Below are 16482 nucleotides of genomic sequence, written 5' to 3'. Positions count from 1 at the left end.
ATATTGCAAAGCATTTAGTAGGTGACAAAGCCTCATAACCATATAAAATAACTAATCTGAAAAGGGTCTTACAGAGCCAAAACCCTGGTATTTTTCAGCAGAATGAAGGTATTTTCAGTGGAATGACAACAAAACATTCAGGGAAACGCCAGTGCTCGATGGCACTCAGATGGATCCAAACATTCACCACAGACCACACCAGTGAAACATTTAACACCATGTCACAAACTATCTCCCACAAGCAGCATTCATGTCTGATACTGTAAAACTGTGAAAGTGTTGAATTTACAGCTTTGCAGGCGCTTACTGTTCAATTTTACACAATTTAGCATATTCTAGGATAGAGATCTTAGCAGCTCTGGAGATCTACAGTGCAGACAACTAAAGCTGATCCAATTCTCTTAGGTTCCTTTTATAATCAACAGGAAGCAACAGGCACTTCTAGCACATAATTAAATTAAAATACTTCATGGTCAACTTCACAGTAAAATGAACTGTGCTTCACTGTCACTGATTATTCTGACTGGATTTACTACCTAGGTCTACACCGACTATAAAAGGAGCCTAGCATGAGTAATTCCAATGCAGACATACTTACTTTTATGAATAAAATTAATCTTACATAAATTATATTCTAAATATTCAATTTATGATTTATATTTAAAAAGAATTTTGCTTTTTCTTGTTCAAAAGTGCATAATCTAGACAATGGCATTCCAATAAATTATTCAGATGAAATATTAAAAGGCATTGTAATATTTTAAGTTATTGAAACAGGACAGAATTCTTTTGTTGTGTGGGAGAAAGGGAAAATAGTTAGGTGAATATATTTTATACTAAAATCCAAAGTCAAACTTTTAAAAACTACTTTTAGGAAAGAAGTTTACATGACTATTATCTCTTCATAATTTTTTTCCCAAATGAGCTGTAAAATTGCCTGGAAAACACCAAGCAAATTTAATCATTCAGACCAACACCCCCCCCCCCCCCCAACCAAACCAAACAAATGGGGGGGGGGGGGGGGGGGGGAAAGGAAAAAAAGAAGACTCCTCCATGATTTCTGAACAACCTACTGAAAACATCCATACATTCAATACAAATTTCCTTACACTGGGAACCTGTTGTTTTGGTTAGTAACTCCATATTTTTTTTTCCTATTTGCCCTTATTAGACAAACAGCTGCTATTAACCTTGTTATTTTTCTTTTGCTCACACTTATATTGGAATTACATTTATGAGAGTAATTTAAAAGGGAATACCGGTCTTACTGGCAAAGCACTGAACAGATTTTTAGAAATTTGATACAGAAAGAATGTACTTTGTAGCACCTTTCTGAAGATTTCAGCATGAATGATTTAGGTCAATTTGGACCTTAAAGTTTAAACATTTACCAAACTTCTGTCACAGTCAAAACAGCAGAGAGTGAAGTTGCCTGAAGTACCCTCTCTTTTATTTGCATCTCCAGAAAAAAAACCAACACAACTTATCAGGAAATAATCAACTACAGCAGCCTCTCTAAAGCCAGAAGACGTTAACAAGGTCTTCTCTAGTAATTCTCCTTGACATAATTTTTACAGCACAAAAATCCTCAAATATCCTCTCAACTATAGAAAAATAATGTTCTGAAAAAGAGTCTGCACATATCTACCTGCTATACGTGCAAAACTAATTTTCAATGACAGCAAAAGAAATAAAAATCTACAAAACCTGACATGGGAAGAGCCAGTCCCGAATGTGTTGTGACCAATGTGATGCTCCCTCTGACATCAGCAAACATTCTGCTGAATTCATCCTGTATAACATATTGGTAATCTCAACACACTTTCCTTGATTCCATTAAAATTGCTTAAATCAGCCTTTACTGAAACCCCTTGAACAGCCAAGAAAACTAGATAAAGTACAGTAAGACAAGACTAGACAAGAGTGTAGCCTACATCAACCTGAAATTCCAAGAGCTGCTTAATTTATGTAACATATCAGGAAATTTCAACCAAGAGGAAACCACCACTACTTTGATCTTCTGCCATTCTACTGCACTGAAAAGTACTTCCCAAATTATAGCAGTGAAACAAGAAATACTTTCTATAGCCAGATCCCAGGCATATTTACCAGTGCTTCTCTCTGGCTAGCTTAGCTATGCCTTCAGTGCCAGAGTTCCTTTACTATTATTACTGACTGGCAGGCATCAAGAATGTTAAAGTGGTTTGGGGTTGGGTGGGTTTTTTTGCAGTTTCAGCATTCACCTCAATTTCCAGAACCTTCTGTAACTAGAAACCTTTGTTTTCCATGTTCTAGAAAAAAAATCAGCTTCACAAACTGGTCCTGCCTCCTCACAGCCCTGTTTCTATCACCTCCTCCTCCTCCTCCCCCTTCCACCCAGGACCAACAGCAACTGCTACGAACAATCCACTTTTGGCTTGAATACTCACAAAGTGCTCAGACACAGCAGCACAAAGCACATGATGAGGAAAATCTGTCATTGATCCAAAACGCTTCCCAGCAAAGCTAGAACACTGAATGCCACGCCACAACACACATTGCAAAATGACAGTTTTATCTAAGATATTTTTTTTTCCCTTTCAATCACAAGTAGGGTTCCTCATGATTTCCAGCCATTCCACCTCAGCTGCCCTCTAGAAAAGCCTATTCCCTTGCTGAATTTTAGGAGTGGTTCACCAACAGCCATACCCTAGCAACTTTCCATACTGACAGCAATTCTTTCAAACTGACAGTCAAGACGGTCTTAAATGTACCATAGGCAAAAAAAGCCCGAGGACATCGGAGGTGCTTGACCATGTGAAGACTGCATTTTCTAAAGAAAACAGATTTCCTGTGTGCGCTTTCTCTGTAATAGTTTTACACCCATTTAGTGAATGAAACTCAAACTATCCTCTTGAATGTGAATCTTCTGTCAAGACTTTCATTCACAGGGAATTGTGATAAATGTTTATAGCAGAATAAAACCAATGTATATCTTGTACAAAGCTTTCAAAATCCATCTGTAAGTGCTGCTACTATTTTTTGATGTTTCTGAGAGCTACGTAACATTTTTCTCTTACTTCCAAGATGCCCTACCTATCACCCATCAGAGACCACCTATTTATTAGCTTGCAGTGAACACAGTCTGAATAGCAACATCAATACAGTTTTGTAACAGAGATGTCATTTCTGAATAAGAGCTGTTAAGACCAAAGCAAACTTCTCTGAACATTAATGCCCAATCTAAGCACCACCAGCAGATGTCTGGAGACTGGAGAAGAAAATCACTGAGTAAGTCACCCTTAAATTGTTCCTGCAGTAGTTACAATATAGTCCCATAAAGAAAACTTGAAATGCTTAGTTCTTCGCTTCCAAAATTGAAAGTAACCTTCACATGTTTTCTGGAGGCATTTCAAGGCATATACTTTCTCTTTGTATCTTTCTATGTTTAGTAAAAGGCTCCAGATTGTTAGGGGTTGGCAAAGATGGAGGCAAGGCTGATGCAGCTCCATGCACCCAGGTCCAGCCAGCAGAGAGGCTGGGCTGTATTCCCAATAGACACACGTCATCATATATACACGATACATGTATACATGTGGTCCACATAGATGTACATGGACAGAAACACATGGCACTCTCACGACCACAAACACCACTAGCAGCCTCATTCTGTTCCCCCTTCGAGGCAAGCAGGATGAAGGTCTACTAGTAGCAAAAATATGCATATAACAACGTTGATTGTTTCAGTAACTGGCCTTGGATGCTGATTATCCCATAACTGGCACTGGATGACCTGGACCTTCCAGTTACCTTGCACACACACATACTGCAGATCCCCAGTACCTGGCCCCTTGATCCCCTCATTTCCAGTTGCCTTGAACAGGTCTCCTGGGTGACCTGTGGACTTAATGCTGACTTGAAACATGGCTCCCAGGCCACTTACCCAACTTGCTAGCTAGTCCAGCTTGATATTCATTAGCTGTTACACATTGATATTCGTACTGACATATGCGTGCACTCTGGTCTCTCCGGCTGCTGGCATCCCAGGCTCAGGGACCTGTCTGTCATGAGGACTCTACTTCAGTTGCTGGTACTTAGACCTGTGTACACAAACATGCACACAGCAGAATCCCACCACCTGGGAAAATAACTAGTAATAGAGTTTAATGAGAAGACAGGACAGACTGCAGTGATCAGGCATGATCAGAAAAACATTGTGGTCTGATCACACCTCCATTTCACCAGCCCCTTTTAGCCCCTGCTTTGTTGTCCCAAGCATGTTCCTCTCCAAACCACCCTGATCACTGTGGTGGGTTGACCTTCACTGGCTGCCAGGTGCCCACCCAGCCACTCACTCTCTCCGCATCTCAACTGGATGGGAGGAGAAAATACAACAAAATTTGCTTGTGGGTTGAGATAAGGACAAGGAGATGGCTCACCAATTACTGCCACGGCAAAACAGACTCAACTTGGGGAAATTAATTTATTTCCAATTAATAACACAGTAGGATAGTGAGAAATCAAAACAAAACTGAAAACACTTTCCCCCCATTTCCCCTTCTGTCCAGGCTCAACTGCACTCCTGACTCTTCTATCTCCTTTCCCACCACTGCTCGGTGAATGCAGGATGGGGTTGTGGTCTGTTCATAATGCTTCATCTCTGCTGCTCCTGCCTCTGTTCCCCTGCTCCAGCATGAGGTCCCACCCGCATGATGCAATCCTTCCAGAACTGCCCCCATGTGGGTCTTTCCCACAGGCTGCAGTTCTTCAAGAACTGCTCCAGCGTGGGTCCTTTCCACAAGGTGCAGTCCTTCAGGAACAGACTGTTTCAGTATGGGTCCCCCATGGGGTCACAGGTCCTGCCAGAAATCCTGCTCCTGTGTGGTCTCCTCCCCACAGGCTGCAGCTCCTGCCAGGAGGCTGCTCCAGCAGGGACTCTCCACAGGCTGCAGGTGGAGATCTGCTTCACCATTAACCTCCAAAGGGCTGCAGGAGGCTGCAGGGAAGCCTCCCCATGGGCTTTACCAGGGGCTGCACGGGAATCTCTGCTCCAGTGCCTGGAGTTCCTCCTCCCCCTACTTCTTCTCTGGACTTGGTGTCTGTAGGGCTGTCTCTCTCACGTTTTCTTCACTCCCCTCTCAACAGCTGCTGTGCAACATTTTTTAGCCTTTCTTAAACACATTATCATGGAGATGCCACCAGCACCACTGATAGGCTCAGCTTTGGCCAGTGGTGGGCTGGAGCTGGCTGTGCCCAGCAAGTGGCAGCTCCTGATCTCTTCTCACAGGAGACACCCCTGTGGTCCCCTGCTACCAAAACCTTGTCACATAAACCCTGTACAATGCCCTTCTGTAGACTCCTCCTGACGGGGTGGATGGCCTTCCTGTGACAGCCCTGGAGCAGGTGGCTTCTCCGTCTGATGAGCTTACCAGGCTACCCCTGCTGCTCTGCCTCTGGGCTCCCCTGCGCTCCTGGGGATGAGCCCTCCATCACACCACCTCACCCAAAATCTAACTACATAACCCCACTAACTGGACGGTGAAAATGGACAGCAGCTCTCAGTTACGGGGAGCTGCTAAGCACTATGTAATAACTTCAGGCAACTTCAAGCAATGCTTCGAAAATTATTTTTTGTGCTAGTTAGCTGTGACCAGCAATTTTTGGTTTTTAAACAGTAAATGGTCTGCTAAAACAAACTGGTGTCTCAGCTAAACATTATTTAGGGCTGCAGACCAAGCAGAAGTTATATATTAATGGAACGTCTACCTATTTTCCATTTTTATTTCAACATTACTGAAACACCAAAGCTTTCTATGATACTCACAAAAAATTATCATAGAAACAATCCTAGTATTTTAACACACTCTTGCTGCATCTTGTATAGAGAGAAAATATTAACAGCAAATTTCCAAATTTTTACAGCTCGATTATATACCAAATCCAGTTTCTGCACTGTAGATGCTGGATGAAAGGCACCGCAGCCAGTTGACTCAGACACCTGATGTAAAACAACCATGCAGTTCAAAATGATTGAGAAAGTTTTGTTGGCTTAACTTTCTGCCAGTAGACTTCATGCTGGATTATACAAAGTTTGTCCTGGTCTGGAGTTTCGCTTCACGACCCTTTCACCTCTTCTCTTGTTTCTTGTTTCTTTACTCTTCTGAGACTGATACCAGGATGTCCCTAACTCTCTCTCATTGAAAACTAGGTACCTATGCTTTCACTGTGTCTTTGGACAGTCACCACCAGCCATACATCTGGTAACAGGGAATTTGTCCCTTTGCCGCAGTATTTGGTAACAGCATTGCCAGATAGATTATTTCTAAAGATCTCAGAGTATCTCTCTCAATGTATTCTGTTATGCAAAAGGTGTACTTACAACTGCATTGCCCTACTCTATTTTGAGAAAATTTCACACAGTGAATTGTAAAACATGTCAGTTCTTATCCACCTACAATAATACACATATAAGCCTATAAAGAAAAACTGAATTATATGGTATATGTCTAAGTAACATCTAGAGTTTGAACTACAAGTTAGCATAGCTACAGATTCCCAAATATTTACAAGGTTTAATGAAGGGATGAATAAAAAACATTATAGTACTATAGACATATCATAATTGTGAATTTCTCTCAAAATACAAACAGATTAAAATTCATTTATTTTCAGCTACTGCACTTCATCAGTAAATCAAAGCATTCATTTTAATATTCTATTTAATCTCTGCCATATCCAGGACTTCCTGTATCAAAAGGAAGAGACTTAACTGGAATTCACTTGTGCCTTTCCTACTGTCAACTTTGCAAACTGGCAAGCTGTAAGACAGTTATTTATTCACTCTTACTAACAGACAAAAAGGCTCAATTTTTGTACATTATGTCCTAGAGAACTCTGAACAAAGCCCTTAGAAAGACAGCAGAAAAGTAACTAGTAAAAAAACCTCAGCAAATTACTCCTACCAACAGCGACAATTCTAACAGTACAGGTTTTCAGAAGCAGACTAGCAAACAATAGCACTTTCACTGCTTACTGGCAAGAAATGTATTGCAAACCTTGGACTCAAACTAGAAAAAAGAATGATTCTGTTGATTGTTTGCTTGCAATGTGTGCAAAATCTAAGTGAGTTGTCCGGTGAGACTTAAATGTTAAATGTCCCATGCAGCTAGTAGTAAAATGTCTTTTCTAAATTACCTTTTTTTTTAACACAAAGCAATCATTTGAGATCTCAACATAATGGTGCAATATGAATTCATTTAATGGACAGTTCAGAAATCAGTAATTATAACTCCATTTCCTTCCACATGTGCAAAAAATCTCGCATGTCCCTGTTTCAGCGAGGTTCTATTTTCTTAAGAGATATTTTCTTGAAAGAGATAACCTGAAACTCTCAGAGAAAAAAAGAAATCACACAGAAAATTCAAATAAAAACTGGATGCTATTTTAAATCTGGTTTAGTTATTTTTTTCCTGTAATTCAAGAATCAGGAATGGGGGAAAGTTTTGGGGCTGTTAAGAAACAAACAAACAAACAGATTCAGCAATGAAATAAAAATATAAATTAAAAATATAAATACAGAATAAATGGGAGAGAAGACAAAAATACTTAGCAAAAATCAAGATAAGTGATAGGTTACAAAGTATAAAAACCGGTTAGGTAAATCTAAAACACTGAGGAAAAATTTATGGCAGGACACCAGATAACTAGTGAAGTTACAGCATATGAGGGACAACATGAACCGTATGAAGAATACCACAGACCCATCAGCTGATACAAACACAGAGATGAAAAGAATATTAACAACAACACAGTTCATTATATATTTCCATCCTGCTCCCTAATATAAGGAAGAGGATGTTTACAAAATTCTCTCTAACTTACTACCTACTGAAGAGGTTTAGCAACTTCTACTTGGTACTAGCTTCATTAAATATTAGACCACAACAGCTTGTACCTGCGATGTCTGGACATAGATAAAGTGTTAATCTTTAATTGATCTTGAAGCACTGACAAAAATATAGAAGAGTGGAAGTAGCTAACGTCAGGGATTGTCATACATATCAACTGCAGCAATAATAAACTTAGTCACTATCAAGATACTAATGCTCACTGTTATCCAAAATGAAAAAGAAAAGCTGCCTGAATAACACAAGAATAAACATATATTGTGCCTTCTGGAAGTAGATACAATCAGTGTGGTATCCATTATGGACGGCCTTACAGGCTATTTTAAGAGAGGAAAATACATCAAGAATGCTGGAACAGTCGCTATTTTCAAAGAACCATGGTATAGGAGTATTCGGGAAGCAAGTCAAAACTGTAAACCAAGACACTAAAAATAAAATTCAAAACTGTTATACCAGTCTGTGATGACAGACTAATTTGCATGTTTTCTATTACTACTTGAATATGTAACGCATTCCCTGTCTGCAACACACACATACATGTACACATATATGTGCACACATATTAGGTATTTATAACCTAGCTGACACTCTTGCATTTCTTAGGTCAGCTCTTCACACCCAAGCAAAACTTCAAATCATACTTACCCCAGTATACGGTTCATTCCATGCCTAGCAGCATAATGGAGCGGAGTATTGTGCTGGTACGTTTCTCCATAAGAAGTATTTGGGTCAAGAGTTTCTTTTAGTTGAGGGTTACTCTCATAGATTTGGCAGGCCAAGTTCTCATCTCCATTTATAAGAGCTTTGCGGAATTTGGTGGTTGTATTTCCCATGTTGCTGTCCTAGCTATCAATGGCACTTTTTCCTTTCCCCTTCATCCACTTGTATGGTTCTGTAACATGCCTCACAGCCTAAAAAGACAAACAATATTTCAGTTATTCTGTAAAACGCTCTTTCCGAGATGAATTCACCCAAAGCTACAGCACTGTAAGAAGGCATGTGAAGAAGTACATAGGGCCTGTAAACTCATGAATTGCTTAAGTCCTTCTAGGCAAATACACACACATTCCCAATTCTTCACAGATTATTTCCCTGATAAATTGCACCATCTCCCTATGCAAGTATCTGCACTACCTATACTCTTTGAACATACAGAAAAGAAAAAAAAAAGGCCAATATCCAACTGTATTGCAAGACACAGATGAACACTGAATTTCTAATTTTTAATTCAATTCATGCATAGAAGTGACTTCAAAACACAGCAGAACCAAAGCAAAATTCTTAAACAAAGAGGTAAAATTCTTCAAAAGCATGCAAGAAAGCAGACATCAGTTTAACTTTTACTTAAAGAAGATCACATTAAAATGTGCTTGAAGCACCTGTGCTGAGTAGATGGGTGTAAACAGCACCTTTCTGTGCCAGGAAGACAAATGCACATCAACACAGGAATTATCACGGCCCTATCTTAACAGTTCTGCTAAGCAGACTGTTCTTAAAACACCTAACTTCAGTTTTAAAATGACACTTAAAAGATCAACAACAAATGGATCCATACGATGGCAGGCATTATACTGGCACAAACCAACGGCATCTTACAAGTATGTCAAAGTACTTTCCAGCTGCTGTGCTCCCCAGCCTCTCACCTTTATCTGATGGAGGGGACCAGCCGATCCAGTTGCATAGACAGGGCAGGCAGCATCTCTCCTCATGAGATGGGACATGAGAAGCTTATCAGGTCGTACAGCCAGAAAGAGCACTCACTGGTCTGTGTCAGAGGGACAGACAGGGGACTCAGCACCAGGCTGCAGCTGATAGCACAATGAACCTTCTAGGACGTTTCCTTTTGTGCATGTGTCATCCTATCCAGATTGCTCCATGCCAGACCTTTCACCCCACAAAGCACACATTGGGATCCAAATATGCCAGGCACAGCAGGTTAGGAAATTGAGATTTGTTATGTTGGGCACATATAAGCAGGCAGGGCAGAAGCTGCTTCATGCCCAGTATCTTATGTTCAAGTTGTTGGGACTATCTCGACACTTCTATTTCTACATTGGCTTTCCAGCACAGTTACTGCCCAGACAGCCTTACAGACAGAAGAAACTGAGGAATCCAAGGGGTCTAGAGCTGCAGAAAATCCAAGGGAATCAGCATGTGGATGCAGGATCCAAGGGAATCAGGTTGTCCCATAAAAGGCTTTGGGGAAACCTGGCAAAGAGCTGCATCGAGGTATTTTTGTTTCCTGAGTAGTCCTCTCATGAGCTGCCTTCAGCTACTGTTGTGAACTTACATGTCACCCTGCATCCCAGCCTTACTATAGCTTTGCTCAGATCTCATTCTGCATGAAATCCTACCAGCAGGAGTCTTGCATTGTCTCCTCTCTACAGTTCCTCTGAGATGTCATTTTGTGAAGGGGAGGAAAAAGACCACTTTCGTCCTAATCTCACGAGCGCTGTCAGGGCTGTTCGAGAAGGAGAGCAGTGGTTTTCATGGCCTCCATTTTCATCCCCTTTTCCTAGAAAACCTTGGGGAGGCAACCTTTATTGTGGAGCTGTTGTATCCTACCTTTTTATCTCACTGTGCGAGAGAACAATGATACTGCTGAATCAGCTGACTCAACATGCTAAACATGTTGCCCATATTCTCATCTGTGACCAGAGTTATCTAACAAGCAACTGAATTAAGCAGCTGAAAGTTTCTCATAATAATAATAATAAAGTAGGCACTCATCTAAAAGCAAATGCACACCCTTCATGTTTAGTTATATACACAAACCAAAGCCCAGATCCTTCAAACACACTAAGGATTTTGCAGTTTTTTCCATCTTCCCGTCATCTATTTTAAAATATAAACATACAGATACTATGCAGATACAGTATTTCTTCCAGAAAGTCACCGCATGTTCACATCACCATATCACAGCTCTCAGTGCTGTAGATTAAATGTGTTTTCAGATGCAGAAAGAGCTGCATTACTCTAAATATTGGATACTTTCAGGCCTTCACAAAAGGCTGTACAAAACCAAGAAAAACTCTACACACTTTTCAATCAACCAGCAGTTCAACAGCTAGGATCTCAAAAATAACTTGAAAGAACGCTTTTCAGTGAAGTTTGTTAATGAGATTAGTTTATGGTATTACATTATCTGTCTACCCCTATCCACCACCAACAGATTCCAAGAGTATCAACTAAATTAGACATGACCAAGTGCCTGAAAGATACCATTTTCTTAGAATCTTCATGTAAATCAATAATGAAGGTACCAATAGTGCCCATAAGAAGACGAAAAGCATAAAACCTTCCATAATTTGAAATTAGAAAGTACAGCACCAATTGCTATGCACTTATTTCTGTCAATTAGCACATGGATAGCTTGCATCAGCTGCAGAACATGCTGCCTCTTGCCCAGAACTGAAACATTAAACAAACCTGGGTAGGGATGACAGAGGGTTTTTTAGAGTATAAGGAGATAAGAAGGTGCCCTCGCGCAGCCTGAGAGGAAGCTGGGACAGGGTGGTACTACTGAGATGTTGACGATGAGATCTCAATGGATTTGGGCAGAGGTCTGGAAGTGCATGGGAGAAATGAGCAGCTGTGTAGGGTGGCTCTACAGAACTAAAAGCTCAAGTTACTGCAGCACAGAAAAGGCAAAAATTTTAAGTTGTATTGATTCTATATCACACCAAGCAAATTATTTATTTTTTATGGAGTATGGATGCATTAGTAGGTAGCACAGTATTCAAAAACTAATAATATAGAAGTTGTAGGCACATTGCTTGAACTGTTATGTACATTATCGTAACATCTGGGAATGTTAGGAATATGCAGTATGTACTCCATAAGTCACTGAAACAAAACTGACATCTGCTTCCATAAAAAAAGCTTACAGCCCATGTGCAAAATTAAGGGTTACATGCGATACAGAAATTATATAGGAAGGTGAATGAAATAAAACCAGTGTAATACTTGTCTGCATAACATGGCTACTCTCCAAATGAAAAAATTCTCAGTCAAAGAAAAGCAAGAATTTGAAGGGTTATGGAACACAGCAACTATGTGGCTTCAAACAGACAGAAGTGCAGCTCCCTGCAAAACCAAGAATCAGCAGAGAAGTACTGAAAATTTAGCAAATGGCTAATGTAACTATAATCATCACACTATCAAAATAAAATGCAAGATGATAGAATGGGGATAGTCCATGAAAGCCCTTCAGGTGAAGGCAAACAGCTTATATTTGATGTGATATCAAGAAACCAATCCCTGGAAGAATGCAAGGAGAGAAGTGACAGGATCAAAACTAAGTCAGAAAACAATTCCACACTTAAAATATATGATATAATAAACTGTGCTAATAGTTTTCACTTTCACAAGGTCTTTCTTTCATCTTTAACATTACAACGGGCATTTTATGCTTTGGAAATTTGGTGGGACATGCTGTAGTCTTTTCTGAATCAGTCATTAACCATCCTAGTAGAAATACAGAGAGACAGGGGAGAAGCTGCCTCAGTACTCTGGCTGTAACAGTTGGCTTCCAGCATGTTTGGAAGTCCAGAAGAAACCAAGACGTGACAGCTGCTGCCGCTCTCAAGCTGCTGTGGCTCACGAGTGCCCTGCTGTAAAATATTCAAGATCTGTCCATTTGCAGTCTTCAGTTCATCTGTCAGTTAACAAGCTACGTTTGCCACCAAAGCCTCTACTCCAACTGAAGGAGAAAAAGGACAAAATATGAGCTGATGCAACAAACTTTTTGTCCTGGTTTCGGCTGGGACAGAGTTAATTTTCTTCTTAGTAGCTGGTGCAGTGATGTATTTTCGATTTGGTGTGAGAACAATGTTGACAGCACATTGATGGGTTTGGTTGTTGCTGGGTGATGTTTATACCAAGTCAAGGACTTTTTCAGTTTCTCAGGTCCTACCAGCAAGTGGGCTGGAGGGGCACAAGGAATTGGGAGGGGACACAGCCGGGACAGCTGACATGAACTATCCAAAGGGATACTCCATATCATAGAACGTCAAGCTAAGTATATATAAACTGGGGGAAGAAAGAGGGGGACACCATTTGTCATTGTTGCATTTGTCTTCCCAAGTAACCGTTACACTTGACAGAGCCCAGCTTTCCTGGGGATGGTGGAACACCTGCCTGCCCATGGGAAGTGGGGAATGAATTCCCTGTTTTGCTTTGCTTGCGTGTGCTTTTGCTTTACCTAATAAACTGTCTTTATCTCAACCCATGAGTTTTCAGTGTAGAATCTCCCAAATATCATGCCATATTTCAAATCATCAGGGGAAAGCCAGTATCCTACCACTGACACCTGACTACACTACGGAGAGGACCAGCGCTCTGTATGCAGACTGCTGATAGTCTGCATGTTCTGAATAAACTAAGCCACACTTACTGTAGTTTATCATACAAATAACTGAAAGCACTGAAAGAAATACTACACACCATTTCAACTAATATGCAATGTCTGCAGGTTCTCTATTTTCACTTAAGCAAGCTATGCTTTGAAGAGTGACAGAATACATGTCTACTTGGTGCATTATAATTATTTTATAAGTATCTGTGGAATTAGATTTTGTAAAATATACTCTACTTACACTAAAGAATATCTGTTTCTATGCTATTCAAGTGGGAGGTGAGGAAAGCACATTCAGCTGTCAGAGACATGATGAACAATGTTCACAGACGTACCGGACTAGAAACAAACACGCACATATTTTTATTGTTTCCTGGAAGCATTCTTACATGCTGGTTTTGTTCTCCGTAAGCTAAAAGACAATGTGACCCCACTGATCTTTGAAAGAGATCTTGATTTTGTTCAGATGAATGAACAAATCAATTTCCTTTTAACAAAGAGGTAATTTAACTGGTCAGCACTCCTTCAAAGCAATACATTCATTTAAGGTCTAAACACAGAATCCAGATCACTCTGTCTAAAATGAGATGATTCCCACAGCAAAATACATTTTCTACACAGTATTTCACAAGCATTTTATGACATTTCTGAGAGAGAAGTTTAGGAACTCCTTAACTCTTTCTAGCCCAAGAGGTACACATCCTGCTTGTCCTGGTGCTAAGTTCCCAGAATCTCAAGTCATCATTGCTAAGAACAAGACATTCAGGTAACTGCAGTGACAAGGATCATCACTTGCACCTAACATATGCCAGAAAAATAGCAGAACTGCAACTGCTGCACTTCCAATAAAATATTTAACATACCCACTGGCAAAATTCTGACTCTGGCTGGGAAATAGCAAAAGATATATTGGACCTCATCTAATTTACACAAACACATAACTAAGAAATGTTTTTAACTTTTGCCAGAACACCTCTGCTGAAATATTGGGCTGTTTTTCCCACTGTGTACAAACTGTTTAATCATTTACATAAAGGCTGTGGATAACAAAATTTAATTATAGCATGTCACAGTTTGTATTTACGAAGATTATTCTTGACTCTAGTGTAATTACAATGAAACAAATCCTTGTTGTGTGATAACTATTTTTGGCTTCAAGACAAATATCAAGCTGAAGAAATCAGAGAGCAAGAATAAAGCTTACTTTAAAAATCCAAAACAATCCGAGCTTGAATTAGAGAATCACAGAATGGCTTGGGTTGGAAGGGACCTTTAAAGATCATCATGTCCAACCCTCCTTCCACAAAGACATCTTTCAGTACATCAGGTTCCTCAAAGCCCTCTCCAGCCTCACCTTGAACACTTCTAATCACGGGGCACCTAAAACTTCTCTGGGCAACCTGTTCCAGTGTCTCACTGCCCTCATCATAAAAAAGGTCTTCCTTATGTCCAATCCAAATCCACCCTCTTGCAGTTTAAAACCATTGCCCCTTGCCCTGTCACTACAGGCCTCGGTAAAAACTCTCTCTCCGTCCTTCTCATAAAGCCCCTGTTAAATACTGAAAGGCTGCTGCAACAAGGTCTCCCTGGAGCCTTTTCTGCTCCAGGCTGAGCTACCCCAACTCTCTCAGCCTTTCTTCACAGGAGAGGCGTTCCAGCCCTCCGACCATTTTTGTGGCCCTCCTCTGGCCCTGCTCTAACAGGTCCAGGTCTTTCTTGCACTGGGGAGCCCAGAGCTGGACACAGCGCTCCAGGTGGGATCTCACAACAGGAGAGGAGAGCAGAGCAAAGGGGAAGAATCACCTCTCTGGACCTGATGGCTACGCAGTTCTCCTATTAGTTCTTCTATCAGTTCTCTATTAACAGAATCAACATACCTAGTCACTGATGTAGACACCAAGACAATACAAATTACTACTGTTCTTTCGAGAATACTATTACTGAGCTTTCCTATGTAAGGCAAGGAAGTAAAGAGAAATACAAACTACCCAAGTCCCTTATTTTGCAAAATCTGAGCCATTTGGCATCACAGTTGCACAAAATGGAACACACTATACAGATTTTGTATTACAAAGATTTTCAAGAACCAGTCTAAAAAGAAGCATTCTGCTTTACCGAAGTCATAAAATATTTATAACTTTAACTGAGAAGAGTTTCATCTATCTACTTGACATTTCTACCAGAAGTAACTGTACAGACACTGGGATCATCAAACAGTGAATGGTGCTTGATAGTCAGTGGATCCTTCTCTGTGATCCAGCTAGTCAGAGGAGACAGTAACACAGTTATGCCATTTCTCCTATGTTGTCACTATTCCTGCTGGCAACCAGATAAGGTGGTGGAAAAAGACAGCAGGAGTAACAAGCCTGGCTGGATTGCCAGGAGCAGGAAACAAGGGAAAACAGTTTGCAGTAATCAGTGGGTGGAAAATGGAAACAGAAAACAGAGACTACAAAACCTTCATCATTCATGGACCACTGTCATGAAAGCTGAATAAGGCAAAACTAGTACGTGTTCATTTAAACTAAAGGACATATTAATGAAGGGCCTATATAAGCAGGTGAATTGTAGATGTCCTGAACAAACATCCCTTATTCTGGCACTTCTTATTTCTAGGAAGTTACTGAGACTGTATAAGTCTGTTACAACGATTTTTCTCTTGTTGAACCTTTCTCAAGTAGTATGTGCCTATGCTACTTGTCACTACAAAGCTCCAGTCAGAACAATGAAGCTTCTTTAAGAAACAAAGAGAAGCACAAACAAACGATTAACATTACTACCCCTCCTGACATCCAAGTTTAAGAAAAACGCATGTTACAGTGTGCTTGAAAATTAGTACTTATATTAAAAATCTAAGACATAAGTAAAGAAAGCAGGTGTTCTATGACAGAAATGAATTAATTTTTAATTTCACTTTTTCTATGTTCTTTTCACAGCTAATATTGTTGAGAAGTTTGGTAGTATCAGCCAGGGAGTTTTCTGCTCACTCCCACCTGGCACACAGTTCAGCTTACACGCCCCAAAAATATTAGTGAACACAGACCTACCGTTAATCGTTCTTTTAAAAGTCCCGTTACAGCCTTTCTTGAACAGCAAAACTTTGATACAAACCCCATTCTTTATATTCTAAACCATGACATTCAGGTCACCAGATTCTTACATCTGATGTGTGCCGAAACATTGCACTATTGCATTCACTGTTTCAATTTCCTATCACGCCTGAAAACAAAAATCTCTCTG

At 40.2% G+C, this 16482-nt stretch overlaps 1 protein-coding gene across 5 annotated transcripts in view; it reads right to left on the bottom strand.

Annotated features, from left to right (window-relative positions):
- Positions 1 to 16482, bottom strand: part of ANKIB1 (ankyrin repeat and IBR domain containing 1) — a 91261-nt gene that overhangs the window by 52943 nt on the left and 21836 nt on the right. For all 5 annotated transcript variants that reach the window (XM_080383606.1, XM_080383610.1, XM_080383609.1 and 2 more), the window contains exon 2: positions 8532 to 8797. In XM_080383606.1, the coding sequence (XP_080239732.1) occupies positions 8532 to 8719 (188 nt within the window). In that variant the 5' untranslated portion in view covers positions 8720 to 8797. The remainder of the gene's footprint in view (positions 1 to 8531; positions 8798 to 16482) is intronic.

This window comes from Falco punctatus (assembly GCF_963210335.1).
Source record: "Falco punctatus genome assembly, chromosome: 4".
Taxonomy (NCBI): Eukaryota; Metazoa; Chordata; class Aves; order Falconiformes; family Falconidae; genus Falco; species Falco punctatus.
This window is presented reverse-complemented; position numbering and strand designations above follow the sequence as displayed.